The 21,373-nt window shown below is 42.5% G+C and overlaps 1 protein-coding gene across 3 annotated transcripts in view; it reads left to right on the top strand.

Moving 5' to 3' along the window:
• Nucleotides 1–21,373, top strand: part of MAP3K20 (mitogen-activated protein kinase kinase kinase 20) — a 146,630-nt gene that overhangs the window by 51,382 nt on the left and 73,875 nt on the right. For all 3 annotated transcript variants that reach the window (XM_032784578.2, XM_032784580.2, XM_075070111.1), the window contains exons 4-7: nucleotides 14,267–14,368; nucleotides 16,152–16,217; nucleotides 19,374–19,402; nucleotides 19,505–19,642. In XM_032784578.2, coding sequence (XP_032640469.1) covers nucleotides 14,267–14,368; nucleotides 16,152–16,217; nucleotides 19,374–19,402; nucleotides 19,505–19,642 — 335 coding nt within the window. The remainder of the gene's footprint in view (nucleotides 1–14,266; nucleotides 14,369–16,151; nucleotides 16,218–19,373; nucleotides 19,403–19,504; nucleotides 19,643–21,373) is intronic.

Genomic DNA, 21,373 nt, shown 5'->3' with positions numbered 1-21,373 from the left:
GCAGAAGTCTAGCCAGTCCTGCCAGACAAGCACAATTGAGCCCGGTCAAGAGAAGGAGAAGGAAGCTTGAGTAAGTGTTTACGTGCATTATTCCTTGCATATATATTTTTTTTTGCTTTTCCTTTCTCTAAAACCTTATTTCCCTCCCTGTTTCCCTCCCGTGTTTGACAAAAATATTGATTTTTTGTTGCTTACTGATATTATGTTAGAGAATAAATCCTAAGAAGTGTTTTATGGTATTTCAGTTACACAGTCCGTATCAGAATAGTGTTCTGTGCTCAAGTAGGGGTAGAACTAACAGAAACAGAGTTAACGACACATCAGCTTTTCAGTTCTTTGGCTTGTTGGGCTAGGCGATGGGCCATGTAGAGTACTCTGTTTATCAGAATAGGATTTCTCTTCTATCCTCTTGAGAAATCTTGATGAAACTTTCATGGAGATACTCTGCCATCCTCTCCCAAAGATTTCTAGGGGTCACAGCCTAATTTCTTCCCCTGAGATGGGAAATTTTCCCATGCCACACTGTGGTGAATTCAGCTTGTACCATTGAAGTAAATAGGGTGGCAGCACACACGTCTGGGCAGCTTTGGGATGCCAGCTGCAACCGGGAGCTCTGTGTCTTTGTGACCCTCAGGAGTGAGATATCAGCCAAAATAACCCCTTCCTGTGAAAATTCATAGATGCCAAGGCCAGAAGAGACTGTTGTCATTATCTAGTCTGACCTCCGTCTTGAATTATGGGCACCAGAACTGAACACAGTATTCTGGTAGCAGTCACATGAGTGCCAAATATAGAGGTAAAATAACCTCTCTTGTCCTACTCGAGATTCCCCTATTTATACATGCTAGGATCACATTAGCTGTTTTGGCCACAGTGTCACAATGGGAGCCCATGTTCAACTGATTATCCACCATCATCCTCTGATCTTTTTCAGGGGCACTGCTTCCCCAGATAGAGGCCCCCATCCTATAAGCATGGCCTATAATATATATTTGTAGATGTATGCCTTTATATTTAAGCATATTAAGCACATATTGTTTGCTTGCCCACTTTACCAAGCAATCTAGATCACTTTGAATCAGTGACCTGTCCTCTTCATTATTTACCACACTCCAACTGTTGTCGTCTGCAAACTTTATCAGGGATGATTTTGTTTTCTTCCAGATCATTGATAAAAATGTTAAATAATATAGGGCCAAGAACCAGTCCCCATTGGAAACACTGCTGGAAACACATCAGCTTGATAATGATTCCCCATTTACAATTACATTGTCTCGTGGCGCACAATCAGATTGCTCTGATGGGCCACAGGTTGCCCACCACTGTCTTTGGGGGACCCAGCTATTTACCTTTCTCTGTTGTGAAAAATGGTCATTTATTTTTACCCTTTGTTTCCTATCTTTTAACTAGTTACTAGGACCTTCCCTGTTATCCCATGACAGCTTACTTTGCTTAAGATCCTTTGGTGAGGCACCTTGTCAAAGGCTTTCTGAAAGTCCAAGTATACTGTATCCCTCAAACAATTCTAATAGATTGGTGTGGCATGATTTCCCTTTACAAAAGCCATGTTGACTCATCCCCAACATATCGTGTTTATCTGTGTATCTGATGATTCTGTTCTTTACTTGCTTGGTATTGAGGTTAGGCTTACAGAAGCGATCCTGGCAATTAGCGGTCAGAAGTCTTTTTTTAAAAATAGATGTTACATTAGCTACTATCCAGTCATCTGGTACAGAGACTGATTTTAAATGATATATTACATACCAGAGTTAGTAGTTCTGCAATGTCATATCTGAGTTGCTTCCGAACTCTTGAGTGAATACCATCTGGTCTTGGAGACTTATTACTGTTTAATTTATCAATTTGTTCCAACAGCTCCTGTAATGACACCTCAATCTAGGACAGTTCCTCAGATTTGTTACCTAAAAAGAATGACTCAACTGTGGGGATCTCCCCCACATGCTCTGCACTGAATACTAATGCAAAGAATTCATTAGCTTCTCCACAATAGCCTTGTCTTTCTTGAGTACTTCTTTAGCACCTCAGTATTCCAGTTCTTTCTTGGTCTGCCTTATTAGGCTTTTTTGCTTAACTAGTCAGAATTTATGCTCCTTTTCTGTTTTCCTTACTAAGATTTGACTTCTAATTTTTAAAGGATGTATTTTTGCCTCTTAATTACTCTGTTGTTTAACCATGCTGGAATTTTTTTTGATCTTACTGTGTTTTTCATTTGTGGTGTACATTTAGTTTGGGCCTCTATTATGGTGTTTTTAAATAGTCTCCATGCAGTCGGCACACACTGCACCCTTGCAACTATTCTTTTTAATTTCCGTTTAACTAGCTTCCTTATTTTTGTGTAGTTCCCCTTTTTGAAGTGAAATGCTACCGTGGTGGGATTCTTTAGCATCCCCCCCCCAAGGATGTTAAATTTAATTACATTATGGTTGCTGTTATGAAGCGGTTCAGCTATATTCACCTCTTGGATCAGATCCTGCATTCCACTTATGGCTAAATCAAGATTTGCCTCTCCCCTTGTGAATTCTAGGACAAGCTGGTCCAAATAGCAGTCTTTTAATATGTCTATAAATTTTATTCTGCGTCCCTTCCTGAGATGACATGTACCCAGTCAGTAGGATAGTTGAAATCCTCCATTATTTTCTGCCTTTGTAGCCTTTCTAATCTCTTTGGGCATTTCACAGTCACCTTCACCATCCTTGTTGTTCAAGCATGGAATTTCTATCCATAGAGTTTCTGTGGTACAGTTTGATTCATTTAAGATTTTTACTTTATTTGGCTCTATGCTTTTTTTCATCTATAGCACTATTCTCCCACCAGCATGACTTACTTGGTCATTCCTTTATGTTTTGTACCTTGGTATTACCATGTCCCATTGATTACCTTCATTCCACCAAATTTCTGTGATGCCTATTATATTAATATTCCCATTTAATGTCAGGCACTGTAGTTCACCCATCTTAGTATGTAGACTTCTAGAATTTTTGTATAAGCACTTGAACATTTTGTCAATATTCAATGACAATGCGTTATATTTAAATGAGACCTTTTTTATGTTTGTTCGTAACTAGCTGCTGCCTATACTCCTGCCATTAATTTTTAGTTCTGTGATCAGTTCTTATTTATCAGTTCGGACAAAAGTCTCAAAAAATTCCTCTGCATTGGCTGCAACACTTCATTAGGAAATTGTCAGCTATAATGTTTAGAAATTCTAAGGGTGTTTTAGTATTGGCATCATGGGACCTCCAGCATATGTCACTCAGATTGAAGTCCCCCAGCATGATGCAGCTCTTTTTCCTACGAATTATAGATAAGTGTGTAAGGAGAAAGCCGTCCTGTTCCCTAGTGTGATTTGGTGGTCTGTAGCAGATACCAGCCAATAGCCCACCTTGTGTTTTGTCTCTTAGGACATTGATTTGTAAGCATTCAAGATAATTTTCTTCCAAGTTACCAGTGACTCAAAAAGAGGTAATGCCATTTTGGTCATAGAGTGACACTCCTGCTCTCCATTTGCCTACTCAGTCCTTCCTAAATAGGTTATAGCTATTGATTTTAACATTGCAGTTGTGCAGATCATCCCGTCAGGTTTCACTAAGAGCAGCTAGACTGAATTTATGCTCATAAGCGAGCAATTCCAGTCCCTCTTTTTCGTTACCCTGGCTCTTAGCATCGGTGTAAAGGCAATTCAGGAATTTCTCCTCTTCATGTTCTTTGGATCCTTGATTAATATTGTCCTTAACATCTTGCTTTTGTGCAAAGTGAGTGCTCCTATCTTCTGTCTTTTTACCCTCCCCTTTTGCTATTAAACTAGTGTCAGTATACTCCCTTTCATTTCCCTATACCTGTGCTAGAGGGGATGAAGGGAGTGTAACACTAAACTTCATAGCAACACGGAACAGAACACCCTCTGCTCCAACTCCTCCATACTCACCATGGTTTGAGATACAGAGTGGTGCTGTAGCGAGGCGCTCCAAAGCCACAGTGCCAATAAAGCATTTCTTATTGAAAGTGTTTATGGGAATGACATAAGACAGTTTTGAGACTTTTCTTTTCCATTGTGACTATAAATCTAATGGTGTATCTGTCTGGTTTTATCAGCAGCTTCTGGTATGATGTCCCCCCCCCCCCCACTGAACATCTGACCCTGATCAGGAGGCGAAGGAAGAGGATTAAGGAGTATAGGTTATGCAAGGTCCATCCTCCCAGCTACAGTTGCCTTGGACCATGTTCAAAGGGCTTGGCAGTGCCCTTCAGAATGTGAACAAGGAGAAAGACAGACTGAGAATGGAGAGAGTGGTTGCTGCAGAAGAGGCAAAAGAACCAAGAGGTGCATCAGGAAACGTACCAGGACATAATGGGGTTGCTTAGGCAACAAACACAGATGTTGCGGAGCATGTTGACCTACAGGCCCAGAGATTCCAGACCCAGCAGCCTTTGTAGTCCTTGGAGAACTGCATGGTTCCTGCCCCCAACAACTCCCACCATACCACATGGCACCACAGTGTACATCCTTACACCTACCACTTCACCCGGACGACAAAGAGAACCAAAGCTACACATATACCGACCTGAGAAAACTAGTAGTCACAGCGGACTACACTTAACTACTGTTTACTTACATGGACATAAATGTTTATTGTTTTCCATTTTCACCTGGGTTTGTAAATTGTGTTTCTCCCTCTTAACAGTGCTGATTTAGAAAAAAAAAAAATTAGCCTTGTATATCTTTGTTTGCACTTTAATTTGGTTAACTGCTATTTTCCACATAGTTTTTGGAAAGTCTCAGTATTTTTATTAGTTCACACCAGGCACTGCAGAACACACAATGGGAGGCAAAGACAATATACGTCAAGCATTCCAGAATTCATAGCGGCAGGCTTGGATCAAACCAATATATAATCTAAAACAGACATGACAGACACTGTGTCATGAAAGCTGTGCTATGGCTGACTCTTGACATGCTCTTTTAAAGCCTCCCTCAATTGCACAACACTGGTGGTAGCCTTTTTCCCTTCACCTCACAGATATTACATAGGTCACAACATACAAACCATTGGGGTGTTTTTCTTGCAGAGATCCAATCTATTGAGATCCAATCCAGCGTCCCTTCAGTCTACCAAAAGCACATTCAACAGTCATGGAGTATCTGGTGACACAGTAGTTGAATCTTTCCTTGGTGCTGTCAAGGTGGCCCCAGTGCACAGCTTCATGAGCCAGGGAAGTAAGTGGTAGACAGGATCACTATTGGCATTTCAATTTTGCCAATGGTAATCTGCCAGTCAGGGAAGAATGTCCCTGGTTGCAGCTCTCTGAATAGTTCTGTATTCTTAAAAATGTGTGTGTCATGCACCTTCCCTGACCAGTCCACATCGTTACCTGTGAGATGTCCCTGATGATCATGAGCGCTTTTATGATGATGGAAAAGTGGCCTTTTCTGTTAATGTGCTCTGTAGCAAGATGAGTTGGTGCCAAAATAGTGATATGCCTGCTATCTGTCATCCTACCGTAGTTTGGGAACCCCATTGCTGCAGATCCATCTGTGATGTCCTGCACATTGCCGAGTGTCACAGTCCAATATAGCAGGAGACATTTAATGGCTCTACAAACTTCCATCATTATGGCCCAAACTATGGGTTTTCCAGCTCTAAAATGATTTCCCACTGACCAATAGCATTTCACTGTTGGAAGCTTCCAGAGTGCAAGTGCCACACTCTTCTCCACTGTCAATGCAGCTGTCATTGTTCTTCGAGAGATGTCCCTGTGGGTGCTCCAGTCTAGGTGTCGGTGCGCCCCTGCGTCTTTGATCGGAGATTTCTGCAGCAGTATTCGTACCGGCCATGCATGCTCAGAGCCTGGCCCCCGCTCTGAGTATACCTCTAGTGAGCATGCGCAGCTGGTTCCCTCAGTTCCTTCTCTACCATCTCCGGCTTGAGGCGGAGCTCAGCAGATCCTTAAAGAATTTCTTTCCTCATCTTAAAATAACTTGTAGTTAGACAGTTTCTTGTTAGTTAGTTGTTAGTTAGTGTTACTTACCCTTTTTCTACTGTTTAAAAAAAAAAAATTGTTCTCTCAGCCGCTTCATATATGCCTGGCTCCACAGGCTTTAAGCGCTGCTCCTCCTGTAAGGACGCTATCCCTTTCTCCGATGGACATTCACAGTGCATAAAATGTTTGGGGGAGACCCATATTCCCCAAAAATGTGCTCACTGCACTAAACTAAGCTCCAGAGCGAGAAAGGACAGGGAGCTAAAACTTAAACTTATTCTACTTCAAAAATCCCTAGGGTCCGCCTCAGACCCTGGCGTGGACTCTGCCTCTGCTCACCGACACAGCTCTCCCACTTCTAAAAAGCAGAAGAAAGCAGCAAAACAAGGGCACCTTCTGTCAAATTCAAAAGAAGCCCTTAGACACAAACCTTCTCTGGTCAGATCCACAGTCTCCTTACTGGTGCTCCCCCGCCTGAGCACTTTCGATGAGCCGGGCTCCTCTGGCACCACGTTACACCCGCCTGTGCTTTCGGCGGCAGCGTGAAGCTCCGGAGCCGAGGCGACAGGCTTTCAGTTGCCTGCCTCGATTATGGCACCTATTGGCACTGCGATGAACGCGGTGCTGACATATCAGGACCCCCTGGGGCACTGCAGCCTGCTATTAATAGTGCGACACCGACTCCAGCGCCAGCATTAACAGTGCTACTTGACACGGAGTCAAGACTACGAACTCCAGTGCAAGCCCGGGTTCCCTCACAGCAGTTCTATCAGCCTTCACCTTCAGCTGCCTCAGTGCTGCCGTTTACCCAGTCAAGTGACTTCTTAGTGTCACCTACGCTGCAATCGCCCTTCCTTAAAGACTGCTTCTCCTTTATGAATGATTCAGGGTCCGAACAGCCTTCCTCCAGTGAGGAGGAGTCTGAACTATAGGGTGATGTTTCAGTGCAATCCAAATTCCATCCTCGGAGTCTTGTCACTCACGGACACAAGAAAATTGTCTCAGACTATCCTCGAGACTCTGCCTCCTGGTGCGTTAACCCCTGGATGGCACCACCTATGCCTTTTCCACCACCATGGCAGTATTGGGCCCCATTGGCACCTTTCCCTCGGCAGCACACCCGCTATTCCAATCCGACGAGACGCGAACGTCCAAATGATATGACTCACTTGGCGGCACCCTCCCATTCTCAGGATCAATCAACTCCTGCTCCTGACCCAGTACCAGCTGAAGTACCAACTGAAGTAATGCCTGAAGAAGCTTTACTTCCCTCCCCTCTACCGTCTTCAGATGATTTTTCGAAATTCCAGGATCTCTTTAAAAGGGTTGCCAGCGAGCTTAGAATCAATCTAGAGGAAGTACCGGACCAACAACATGAGTTAACGGACATCCTGCAACCCTTTTCTTCATCCAGACTGGCATTACCAATTAATGCAGCCCTTCTGGAACCTGCTAAGTCCATCTGGCAGGCTCCAGCCACAAGCCAGTCTACCTGCAAACAAGCGGACCATAAATACTTCATTCCCTCTAAGGGCTCTGAATTCCTTTTCTCACATCCTGTGCCAAACTCACTGGTAGTGGACGCAGCCAATCAAAGGAACAAACAACAGTATTTCCCCCATACCCCAGCCAACAAGGAAGGCAAATGCTTAGACCTGCTGGGTCGCAAAGTGTATGCCTCTTCAACCTTACTATTTTAAATTGCCAATTATACCGCAATTCTGGCAAAGTACGACCATAGAAACTATAAGAAGTTCATGGACTTTATTGAACACATTCCAGACCAGAAGAAACAACAGTTTACAGCTTTAGTTTCCGAGGGCCAAATCATATCACGCACGGCTCTTCAAGCAGCTCTGGATGCAGCCAATACCGCAGCAAGATCCACCGCTATGGCAGTGGTCATGCGCCAAGGTTCATGGTTCTCCTCTTCCCTCTTTCCTCGCGAGGTTCAGAGCACCATAGAGGATCTCCCTTTTGATGGTGATAAATTCTTTGCTTCCACCATGAATTAGGTGCTCCACTCAATGAAGGGCAACTCTTCGATCCTTGGGCATCCAAACCCCTACAACCAGAAGGCGACAGTACAGATATCAATCTTACCATCGTCCACACTACCCCCCATGTACTCAGCATTTCCCAAGATCTCGGGATCAACAACAGCAACACCAACGCCAGAGATCCAGATACCAGCGGTGTCGCCCCAATTCTTCCAGGATGCCCCAACTTCCTCCAACTAATAAGCAGATTTGAACCTTTGGTCGAGGGTCTCGTAAACATCGTCCCAACTTCAACATTTGCACTGCCTACAACTATCTTTGGACACCGCCTACAGCCATTTTTGCACCAATGGCAGAATATTACCACCGACAAGTGGGTTCTAGAGGTCATCACAACTGGGTATTCTGTCCCCTTCCTCTCCTTACCTCCCACCCACCCATCCTCCCTGTCCCTCTTCAGGGACACCTCTCACGAGCTACACCTCCAGCAAGAAGTACAACATCTCTTTCACCTGGGGGTTATCGAACTTGTGCCCGAATGCCACGGGGAAAGGGTTCTACTCCCATTATTTCTTAACAGAAAAGAAAACTGGAGGATGGCGACCGATCCTTGACCTCAAGGAGCTCAACAAATTTGTCAAAAAGCAAAAGTTCAAGATGGTTACTCTCACCACCATAATTCCAGCCCTGGAGCAGGGCGATTGGTTTTCAGCCCTCAACCTACACAACGCCTACTTTCACATCACTATCCACCCGGCCCACAGACTTTTTCTTCGTTTTACCCTCGGCTCAACACATTTCCAATACAGAGTTCTACCATTCGGCCTTTTCACTGCCCCTTGAGTTTTCTCCAAGCTCCTAGCGATAGTCACTTCCTACTTCAGGAAAAAAGGAGTTATAATATTCCCTTACCTCGACGATTGCCTCCTGAAGACCTCCACGTTCGACGAGGCCCTCCGGTTCACACAACTCACCATCAATTGCTTCCAATCCCTGGGCCTGCAAATAAACAAAAGCAAATCCACATTAAGTCCTATCCAGCACCTGGAGTTTATAGGAGCGAGCCTCGACTCCACAACCGGACGGGCATCTCTACCACTCGACCGATTCAATACCATAAAACTGCTGGCTACGAGACTTCGCAACAGCCCCTGGGTCACCGCCCGAGACTGCCTCCAACTACTAGGGCACATGGCCTTGTGCACCTTCGTGGTCCAGAACGCACGTCTCTACATGAGGTGCTTCCAAGCTTGGCTGGCCACGGTTTACAAACCAAACGTGCACTCACTAAACAAACACCTGGCCATACCCTACTGAGTCAAAGACAGTCTCCTACAACCTCTGCTCTGGAGTTCCCTTCCTCCAGACCTCTCCAACTCTGATAATGGTGACCGATGCATCCCTCACGGGCTGGGGGGCACACATCTCTCACCAAACAGTCCACGGGCTATGGTCTCATTCCGAGACCTCCCTGCACATAAATGTTCTAGAACTTTGAGCTATACGGAATGGCTGCCGGTGCTTCCTTCCACTAATCAAGAATCAGCATGTACGCATAATGACAGACAACATTCCCTGCATGTTCTATGTAAACAGACAAGGAGGGGCTCATTCCCACTCTCTTTGCTCAGAGGCCATAAAACTCTGGAATTGGTGCCTTGCGAACCACATCTGCATATCAGTTGCTTATCTCCCAGGAGTGATGAACACCACTGCCGACGAGTTAAGCAGACGTTTCCCTTTGGAGCACGAATGGGAGATAGACGAGGAAATCATCTACAACATATTTCGCACTTGGGGTCACCCAACCGTAGATCTCTTTGCAACTGCGAAAAACACGAAATGCCTCAATTTTTGCTCCAGGGTGGGTCTGGGCAAACACTCCCTCGGAGATGCATTCATGATCCTGTGGCACTGGGACTTAGCTTATGCATTTCCCTCAATTCCATTGCTCAACAGGGTCCTCATAAAGATACGAACAGATCTTGCCAGGGTGATCTTGATCGCACCTTCATGGCCGAGACAACCATGGTTCCCTTTCCTCACCAGAATGTCAATTCAACCACCGATCTCCCTGCCTCTCATCCCGAACCTTTTATCACAGCAACAAGGGCAGCTTCTTCACCCCAGTCTCTCCATGCTTCATCTCAAAGCCTGGTACCTGCATAGTTCTCCCAACGAGAACTAGACTGTTCCGACCAAGTTCAGAGGGTACTTATACACAGCAAAACACAATCCACCCGTACCACCTATCTCCGAAAGTGGAAACGATTCACAAAATGGTGCTCAACTAAACAACTGTCTCCCACCTCGGCACTTCTTCCCTGCATACTCGACTATCTATTGGACATTAAGCTATCCGGCCTTTCTTTCAGCTCCATCAGAGTCCACTTAGCTGCCATCACAACCTTTCATGGTACAGCTGACAATACCTCGGTCTTCGCTCATCCCATCACCATCGTTTCCTGAAGGGAGTCCAAACCCTATATCCAGACATTAAGCCACCTACCCCTCCATGGGATCTTCACCTAGTATTGTCCTGTTTAACTCATCAACCCTTTGAGCTCTTAGCCACCTGATCCTTCTTGCGCCTTTTTGGTGGCCATTACTTCTGCCAGACGGGCAGGCGAGATAGCAGCCCTTACGGCAGATCCACCATATACACTCTTCTTCAAGGACAAAGTTACTCTACTCCTACACCCAAAATTCCTTCCAAAAGTTCACGCTTCATTTCACATCAATGAACCAATACATCTACCAACTTTCTTTCCGAAACCACATGCAAACTCTTTCGAAGCCACAGTGCACACACTTGATGTGCGCAGGGCCTTATCCTTCTATTTGGACAGAACCAAACCCTTCAGAAACTCTCCTAAACTCTGTCTCCATCACAGAACTCTCCAAAGGCATGGCTATCTCTACCCAGAGACTTTCGAACTGGATCTCCGATTGCATACGACTCTGCTATCAGATAAAAAACGTTACACCTCCAGCATTGATCAGAACACATTCCACTAGATCTGTATCTACCTCTGTAGCCTTCTTACGTAAAGTACCATTGACTGACATTTGTAGAGCAGCCACTTGGTCCTCTGAGCGCACATTTGTCAAACACTATGCCCTTACTCAGGGCCCTCTCTCTGACACTCGATTAGGCAGGGCAGTATTATCTACTGCATTCCTCCCAGACCCGAAGTCCCTACCTCCTTGAGATACACTGTTTCGACGTCACCTAGAGTGGAGCACACACAGGGACATCTCTCTTGAAGAAGAGGAGGTTACTCACCTTGTGCAGTAACTGATGTTCTTCGAGATGAGTGTCTCTGTGGGTGCTCCACTACCCACCCTCCTCCCCTCTACTTTGGAGTTGGGGTAGCCTCCGTTGTAGAGAAGGAACTGAGGGAACTGGCCGCACATGCTCACTAGAGGTATACTCAGAGCGGGGGCCAGGCTCTGAGCATGCGTGGCCAGTACGACTACTGCTGCAGAAATCTCCGATCAAAGGCGCAGGGGCGCACCGACACCTAGAGTGGGGCACCCACAGGGACACTCATCTCGAAGAATGTCAGTTACTGCACAAGGTGAGTAACCTCCTCTTCTTGTGGCCCTGTGCTGAAGGGCTGGGGCGAACTCGGAATGCAGGTCCAAGAATGTGGTCTTTTATATTCAAAAGTTCTGCAGCCAGTGCTTATTATCCTAAATGTGCATTATGACAATGGAGTCCCAACAATCAGGACCCGCTCTCTACCATGTGAAGCTGCTCCAAAAATGCCAGCAGCAACCTGGAATGTTTTTCACTGTGCCCATTAGCTTCTAGTTATTGTGCTCGAACATCTCCACATTGTTCTCATCTCAGTCCTAATTGTAGCAGTACTTCCTCAAGCTGTGCACATACTGGACAATGATGCTTCCTGGATGTATTAGCAATGCACATAAGAATTGTGATGAGCTCTGCAGGTGCCATGCTTCTGTCAGAGTGATGGTGGAGACCAAAAAGTGCTGCGTGGGACTGTGGGAGTTTTGAAACATTGTTGGATGTGGCTAAAATTATTGGATGTGGAAAGTAGTATGGGATATAGAAACCAGCATGTTAGGAACTTGACCAGTAGCTCCCAGAAATCCCTGGGCACTTTGCTACTATCCCACAAACCACCGTGAAAAGGTCTCAAAAGGCACTGCGCCACACAGCAGTATGGGGCACGCTGGGATATCTATCCAATGCACTGCACTTTGCATCGACACAAGCACTCCTGGTGAGTATGGGGAGCGCTGACACAGGAAGTCAAGCATGCATGTGCCTGAACGATATACAGACTTCAGTGATTGTATGCCAACATAACTTGCATTGACTGAACTTTGCACTATAGACATGGCCTAGGAGTTGGGCTTACATACCGAGGTTCTACCGCTCCTGTTCTGGCCACTTTGCACTAGTCAGGTGGTTTAAAGTGGTGGAATCTGGATCTAAGTAACCAGCTGATGATTTCCCTGGTGTGGGGACGTTCTCAGCTGGTTTAAAGTGGTGTAGCTGGGTCCTACATCATCTTCCTCTATATATCCTGACATAGAGGCTGGGAGTGGGTGAGATGTAGTGTCTGCTTAATTCACTACTAGGATATAGTGTCATAGCAACCATAACCAGTTGTCATAAGGTACAGCAGCCCCTAAGCTGCTCCAGCATCTGCCAGTGGGCAAGGCAGGCACAATTACACCAGGAAAATCAGGGAGGCATAATTTATTCCTCACAGCTGCTACCATCCCCTCATTTTTCACACCAAGCCTATCCTGGAACAGGTGAAAATTTGGCCACAGCACTGTAACATTAGACCATTTTTTTTCCTTAACAAAAATTTCTACTTATCTGATTATCTTGTTTTCCCTCCCCCCCCCAAAAAAACCCCCGAATTTAAGGTCATATTCTAATACTTGACTCATATATTTTTAGACAGTAATTAAAGTAGACTATCTCCTACTTTGTCATGGACTGTTTTGCCCTCCCTCAGGTACAATGTTGCACAATACTACAATGATGACAAATGTCCACCTTCCTCTGAAGCACTAAATATTAGACACTGCTGGAGTCCATTTGACAAACCAGTAATCTGATCAAGAATGACACATCCTGTGTTCCCGTGTAGAGCAACTTTATGATTTAAAGTACTGAAAAATTACTATCAAATGTCACTGTGGAGTTCCAAGTTTGTATTTGTGACTTTGGAATCAGTTGTGCTCAGTTTGAAGTAAATAGATTGATTTTTCTATCCCTGCAAACTCAGCCTGGGCTCTGAAAGTCAAAGTGGATTTTCTCCATCACACACACCATCACCAACAATAAAGAGCTTACAGGCCAAATTAGCCCTTTAGGGTGTATGTCTTCACTGCAGTTGGAGATGTGATTGCGGCATGTGTAGACATGTCTGAGCTAGCTTTGATTTAGCTAGCTCAGGTGCCAACTGCAGCATGAGTTAGCTGCCAGAGACCATACCCAGGCTCACTGGGGGGGCTTGTACTTGGGCAGCTAGCCCATGCTGCCATGGCTTCACTGCAGTTGGTACCTGGACTAGCTAGTTCAAAGCTGGCTTGTGTATGTCTGCACATGCTGCAGATAGACCTCCGACTGTGGTGTAGACATACCCTTTGTTACACCTGTGCAACCACACTTCTGTTAATGGGTTTGCACAGATGTCATTGTTCAGAACAAAGTACTTTGTAAATAAGTCTGTTGATGATGAACAAGAAGGAATAGAATCCACCTTGCTTTCTTAGCAGTGTTAGCTCTGCAGGGATAAGAACAGAGAAAAGCAGTACAACTTATTTTAGTCCCTCAAGTCAGTAGATGAAATTCTGAATATGCAAATGGAGCAGACCTCCTGTGTAAAAAGGTGATGTTTTTATATCGTTGCTTTTCTGAGCAGAACTGTACTCATCAAACTTTTTTTTTTTTAACCATCCCAATGTACCTGTCCCCAAATACTTGTCAAGCTCCTGATCTGGCTAATCTGAATTCTGTTTATGCTGAGCCTTTCTATTGTCTTAATTTTAAAGTCCACTACTTGCCTGTCTGGGGATACTTAAAAACAAAATGCCTCTCTTTTACACCCCTGCACAATACAGCCTGCTGTTAACTAGTGAATCCGCAGAGTCTTATTGCAGAGTTTTATATGAGGATTTCATTTGTCTATAAATAGCTTCAGTCATTGGTGGTAAATCACCCAGCTTTTGATTTGGAAGCAACATTTTGACACATTATTTATCTTTTTTAATAGAATATGCTTCTGTTGGCTCATTGTATGATTACATTAATAGCAACAGAAGTGAAGACATGGATATGGAACATATCATGACCTGGGCAACTGACATAGCTAAAGGTAAGAGAGGCTGATTTCTAACAATAACTCCCTCCCATTGATCATTTCTACTTGTGTTTTGGCTCTAAATTCCAGCAGAATATTTTTCATAGGTGACTGTGTATAGAAATGCATTGCATAGATATGTCAATATCTAGGTTTGTGGCTTGTCTGTATAGGGATAGTCAGGAAAATTAAGATGAAATAAGGTGACCTTAGTGCACTTTAGTTTAAGCAAGACTAAGAGCTTCCCTACACTGAGAAGTGAATTTTGGTTTAAGGTGGGTGGGTTTTGAATTTTAAGTGGAATAGCTATTCCTGATTAAATTCCTGTGTGGACACTTTGCAAGAAGAGTGCCTTATTCCAAATTAGCTTAATCCATTTCCAAAGGGTGTTAGTCAGGAACGGCTATTCCAGAATACCTTCCTGTGTTAGTTAAAGCGAAATGAAATCACTTTACTTCTAAATGAGAGCACCCAACACATGGGGTTTTATGCATGTTAAATAATGTGCTCTAATTTCACACCTTTAGTTAATTTGTCTTAACTTTCTTTAGTCCTGGTCTACACTGTGGGGGTGTCGATCTAAGTTACGCAACTTCAGCTACGTGAATAACATAGCTGAAGTCAGTTTACTTAGATCTACTTACCACGGTATCTTCACTGTGGTAAGTCGATGTCTGATGCTCCCCTGTTGACTCCGCCTGCATCTCTGGTTCTGGTGGAGTACCGGAGTCGACAGGAGAGTGCTTGGCAGTCGATTTATTGCGTCTAGACTAGATGCGATAAATCAACCCCCACTGGATCAATCGCTGCCTGTCGATCCAGCCCATAATGTAGACATGTCCTTGGTGTCTAGACAAGCCCTTAGACTACTCAATGGAACAGTTTAATTAGAAATGATTCAAGTAACTTGAGACAGGTGGATGCTATTCTGTATGTATTGTACCACACATAAAAATTTTAAAACACTCTTCAGAATTTCCCAAGTAATTTAAGTAATTTTTTAAAAAACAAAGTGTTAGAAAACAGTTGTTAGTCCCTTTTTGTTGTTAAATACACATTCAAAGACTAGCTAATGCTTTAAGGCCCTGATCCTGCATTCAGATTGGTCAGATCCCTGTGCACTCGTGGTGTCCTATAAAAGTCATTGGACTCTTCAGGAGTCCATGCTAGAGGATCTCAGTGCCCCAGGGCCTAAATGGTTAAACCACAATTTATTTTTATCTATTTTTAAAAGGTTTCTAAGTGCAAGCCTTTTTTGGAGTGTAATCTCAAAATACGCAAGATACTCACTAAATAATTTCATCTGAATAATGAAGGCTAGTGGTTACATTTTATATCCTCCAAGCCCTAGAAGAAGGTACAGCAGATAAGGCAACTTATGATTAACTCTGTGCAATTGTTGTTTAAATCCCAACATTGAGTGTGATGCTTAGATACAAGAGCAAGTTGCAGAATACCTCCGACTGTTGGAACACAGATCATATTTCTGGTTGATAAGCCTATCTAGGACTCACCCAGCTCTGCCTGCATTAGACGTTTAAAGATAGGAAATGAAAGAATAGAAATTAGAGCATAAAAATTACACATTGGGTGGGTGATGTCTCCATCTATTTATGTACATGGCACTGTATTACATGTATACTTTTTACATACTTAGGGCTCTCTACATACAAATAATCACATAGGCAAGCAGCATTCCTCTTCTAATGTACTATAGGTCATCATTAACACAAACATTGACAAGCAGTGGCCTTACTAAGCCAGCATAATTTTAAAACTTTCCCTCATTTTTCTACAGGAATGCACTATTTGCATATGGAGGCTCCAGTCAAAGTAATTCACAGAGATCTGAAGTCTAGAAATGGTAAAGTAACCTTGCACTTAAGTGATTCTATATTTCTGCTTTCAGTTAATGTGATAGTTGAACTTTAGCCTTCAAGAGATACAGGGCTAAATCTTCAGCTGAGGCTAAGATAGGCAGCTGAGGCAGAGAAAAGGCAGCACTAAGCCATCTTTGTGTTCCCTGCCCTGAATCCTAAGGCTATCTGGGCACCATTCCAGTCCCTGGCATAATTCAGAACAGTCTGTAGTGCTGCTTTAAATTATGCCTTGCTTCCAGCAGCCAAGGTTTGCCAGGGTACTTTGCCTTTTTCCTGGAAATGTCCTGTATGCTGAGGCCCAGGAAGGGAGAGTGAAGGACTGCTATGAACAGTGCAAAACAGTCAAAATGGACTTGAGAATTGGGCCCAGTATCTTCTCTAAAAATGTTGTAGTTCTTTCAGCACTGTTTGAACTTTTGCAGATGACAGTGCTTCTGAAGAATGTAAACTGGCTGTGGGGTTTGAATGAAACTATTCTACTTGGTTAGTTCCAGACCAGTTATGAAACACGCTGAAAAGAGACTTTAATTGAAATATTTACTACTAGTAAGTGGCTTACAAATTATTCGGATTCACCAAATGCTGCATAAGAATGTCATCATGGAGAAATGGCTGGATGTAGTTTCATTCTTAAGTATCTTTTAAATAAAATATTTATTTTGTTTTATAAACTTAATCATTGATGCTATTATTACTAAAGTGAATCTCTGGGAGGAATCATTGTGACTCTTAATTACTGTAATGGGAGATACTGGACATTTCTTTCCGTATTTGTAGTTTGAATTTTGTAGTTAGAAATCTCCTTCCACCTTTTGAATTGGAAAGATTCTTTAAGGGTGAGCAAGGCTCACATAAGTTTTTGAGGTAAGCTTATGTAAGGTAAGCTTATTTTTTTTGTGCTGAATATCCCCCCTAACCAGGGCATAAAAGGCATTCAGAGCATATGTTTCAATTTACCTGTCTGAAAATTTTTATTTAGCTTCCATGAAAGTTTACTGGAGATGTGCCAAAATGTACCATTTTAGGAAGTCATAGACGGTGATATACTCAAAGGCTGCATGAGACATTCTGACATAGAATACTACATTTAGAGACCTGGTGAGAAATCTGGGTACAGCTGACAAACTTTCATGGAAAGTAAAAAGAACCTTTAAACAAAAGAAAAGTTGAAATTTCTTAATGTGCTGAATGATTTCCACAATTTCACTAACTCAAAACTGACCCAAAACATCCACTGTTTAATAAATACCTTTTAGTGTCAGTATTCATTGCTTTATTACTTTTGCCATGAGAATTAATCTTCGTCAAGTCCTAATCTGAACGTAAGATCAAAATAAGCATAGAAAACCTCTGGATGTGGGCGCTTGCTTTGCCCCAGGGATTTATCTGTATTCCTCAAATTATCAAATTTCATTTAAAATACAAAGTGGAGACAAGTGTAGTGCTAGTGCTACACTTGTGTAGTGTAGACAAGGTCCTAATGGTGATCTCTGATGTAGTTATAGGGATTTTGTTTCATGTCCACATGAGCCAAAAATAAATAAAAATTAGAAGACAGATTCTCCAAGCTGAGACAGAAAACTATGCTAGTGGTGGATAGCTGCTCTTGTAGAGTGAACACGCCCTTATTGGTGTGCAGCAAGGTCTTGTTTTATCTTCTTTGCTCCACATGGGAAGGAGCTGCAACAAAACCTGGGACTCGGAATTCCTGTTTTCCCCATCTCCCAAGTGGTACAAGTAATGACAACTTCTCCCTTCCTCCCTCACCAGCCAGAGGAGAAGAGGGTGGTGGTGAAGTACTTAATACCCATCTGCTATATGCATTCCAAGAGAGATTGGTACAGTGAAACGCACTTAAAGGTGATAGACAACACAAAAATTCTGAGATTGCACTGTTTTTTGCTTCTTCATGATGATGAATCCCTGGAACATTTTTTGTTAAAAAAATAAATCCAAAAATGTCTTTTCCCCCTGCTTATATTTTACATTAGATATTCAATTCACATCTTGTCTGCCCTGATTTTATCTCTGACTACAGAACTAGTGAAATGATGATGTCATAGGAGGCAAGAGAGTAAAGACTGAGATGTGTAGTTGAAAGTAGAGAATTTTTTTTTCAGTCAAACTCCTTGATTTTTCAGTTTTTGATTGCAACTATTCAACTTTTCCAATAGCTAATTAATTTTGGAGATACTGGACATCTTTGTTAAAAGTTAAATACTCTCTGCCTCTTCAATTAAGGTGTTAGAGCTTACATTTTCCCAAGAGGTCTTTCGCAAAACCAGTAAAGACTATACTTTACATTCCTGGTATTCTAAAGTAAATCAACAACAGAACAATAATTTTGACTAGGTGTTTGGAGGAAACCTTTGAGTGGCAGGGTGTGTGATGTTTTACATTATGCAGGACGGTATGAGTTCAGTTTTTAAAACATCTTTATCAGCTTACTATTTGAGTGGAAAGAAACTTCACTCTAAGTAAAATGACACTTCAGTGTAAGAGGATTGAAAGTCCATTGAAACAATTCTGGACTTTCACTCCACTTTCATTGTAAGTGGACTTTGACTCTAACTGCATTGCCTACAAGCGGGTTCCACTGTGTTTGTTAATGTGCTGTAAAAGTTAGGGTAAAGGTGATTGTGGCAAGGGTATCTGCTGAAGGGTGTCACTGTGAAACTGAAAAATAATTCAAACATCACACTGAATTTCCGCCGACTTATTTGCAGCTAATGTCAATAAATGGATACATACAGTGGGTGAAATTGTACCCACAATTACAACTGTGCAAGGTGTTTGAGGAAATGTGTAAGGGAGGATTGAATTATAACTAAGGAGTTAGTTGTAGCCTGTTTCTTTACTAATAAATGAAAATTTAATTTGCTATTAATAGACCTGTTTGTGGATTTTTTTCTAACGCAGTTACAGAGTTTATTCATAGACTTTCAGGTATTTGACAAGTCTTCTTCAGACACCTCCCAAGAAATCAAGAGAATTGTGTGTGCCAGTATATTCAAGTCCTGGATCAGTGTGGGATCATTTTTCTTTTGAAATGTCAACTAGTTTGCCATTAAGATGTTAATAACAAGATACATTGTTCTTTGTAATGTAATTTACTTATATTTTGTTCCTTGATTTTCCAGTTGTTATAGCTGCTGATGGGGTATTAAAGGTAGGAATATTTTAATTATTTTGAAGGTTTTGCAGCTGCTTTGCCTGATATCTTTGAAGTCAAATGAATGAGAAGTTGGCATTTATTGTTTGTTTTTGCCAGATCTGTGATTTTGGTGCTTCAAGATTTCACCACCATACGACACACATGTCCTTGGTGGGTACCTTCCCTTGGATGGCTCCAGAAGTTATCCAGAGTCTCCCAGTGTCTGAAACATGTGACACATATTCATACGGTGTGGTGAGTTGCTTTCATTTCTTTCTCTGCATTAATGGGGCACTGGCATAATTGAGTTAGTAGAATGGAAAATGTGAAAATAATGTTCCTAAATAAGGGCAATAAAGTTCACAAAACTTCATTTCAAAACAGTTTCATATTTTTTATAATTACAAGCTGAAAACTGATAGTATGAGCAATGTCTTGCATGCTTAGTAAGATACGTATTTGATTAGATTGTGCTGTCTTGCTAATCTGTGAAGTGGAAACTGTATTTAAAATACTTTACCTATGTCAGGAGGCAGGAAAGAGTTAGTAAACAGTTTACAGTTTGTAGCTGTGTTGTGTTTGCAAAGGAATGGATATTAGTCTATCAGGAGCAACAGGTTATATTTTAGTAAGTTTATTAGAGAGGGTTGCCTAGAGTATTTCCATACAGTTGTTGGAGTTGGTTTAAGAAAAGTGGTCTTATGCCACTCTTCCACTCAGATTGTAGCAGGCTCTTACAGCAATCAATTGAGAACTGTTCTCAAAGGTAGAAAGACCCTGTATAGAAAGGTTGGTAAAAGTTTTGTGGGTTCTGCCACGTATTTAAAGGAGAGGGAATAAAACTGCTTGTAAGCAAATAAATGTGTCAGTGAAGTCTGGGGAATATAGGAATTTTTTCACCTCTGTTCCTACTCTGCGTCCTTGCAATCAATTTTGCATCATCCCACAAGTGAAGCTGACAGACAGTACAGCAGAGAGTAGGGCTGTGTGTGTGTGTCAGTGTGTTAAAGGAGAAGACATGGCAGGAATTAACAAGTCTTTCCTGATATTTTTGTCAGGTTTTTCTTAATCAGTAATATTTTAAGCCAACTCCCCTAGCCATTCATCATTAAAGTGATGACCTAATGGAAGAGGAAAAGAAACCTATGCTGGCAGATCCAAAACTATAGTCTCACTTAACTGAGCTAAGACATATACAGTACTAGGAATAAGCTAGTAAACGTAAATGTTAATGTAAGCGGTTATTGAAAACAATAAAATATTTCCTGTTGAAGGGAAGCATTTCAGTTCCAAATAGAAAAAAAAAACCAAAAAAGAAATTCCAAGCTAGCTCTAGAATTTTCTAGTTCAAAAGTTCTTACAGTTTAGTCAGGTATTGCACAAACCCTAGGAGCATTTAGTTGGTTATTTTCCCTGTGTATAAACAGTAAAGATCATTTGCTAATTCTGTGATTATAGGTAAAACTCAGAGAACTTACAGTATAGCCATATGCTAGCCAGTTCACTATTAATGAAATATTTTAATACAATAACCTGCCCACAAAATGGTTTTGGATCTGTATACAGAGTTACATTGTCCTATGCCTTGTTGTCTTATGTGCTACTTCAGTGTGCATAATAATATGTGATCCATATGGCTGTTTTATCATTCATATGTATTTTGGAGACTAAGGGTATGTCTACACTACGGATTATTCCGATTTTACATAAACCGGTTTTGTAAAACAGATTGTATAAAGTCAAGTGCACGCGGCCACACTAAGCACATTAATTCGATGGTGTGCGTCCATGGTCCTAGGCTAGCGTCGATTTCTGGAGCTTTGCACTGTGGGTAGCTATCCCATAGTTCCTGCAGTCTCCCCCGCCCCTTGGAATTCTGGGTTGAGAGCCCAGTGCCTGATGGGGCAAAAATCATTGTCGCGGGTGGTTCTGGGTACAGCCTCACCCCTCCCTTCGTGAAAGCAGCAGACAACCATTTCGCGCCTT

This window comes from Chelonoidis abingdonii, chromosome 10 (assembly GCF_003597395.2).
Source record: "Chelonoidis abingdonii isolate Lonesome George chromosome 10, CheloAbing_2.0, whole genome shotgun sequence".
In the NCBI taxonomy this organism is placed as follows: domain Eukaryota; kingdom Metazoa; phylum Chordata; order Testudines; family Testudinidae; genus Chelonoidis; species Chelonoidis abingdonii.
This window is presented reverse-complemented; position numbering and strand designations above follow the sequence as displayed.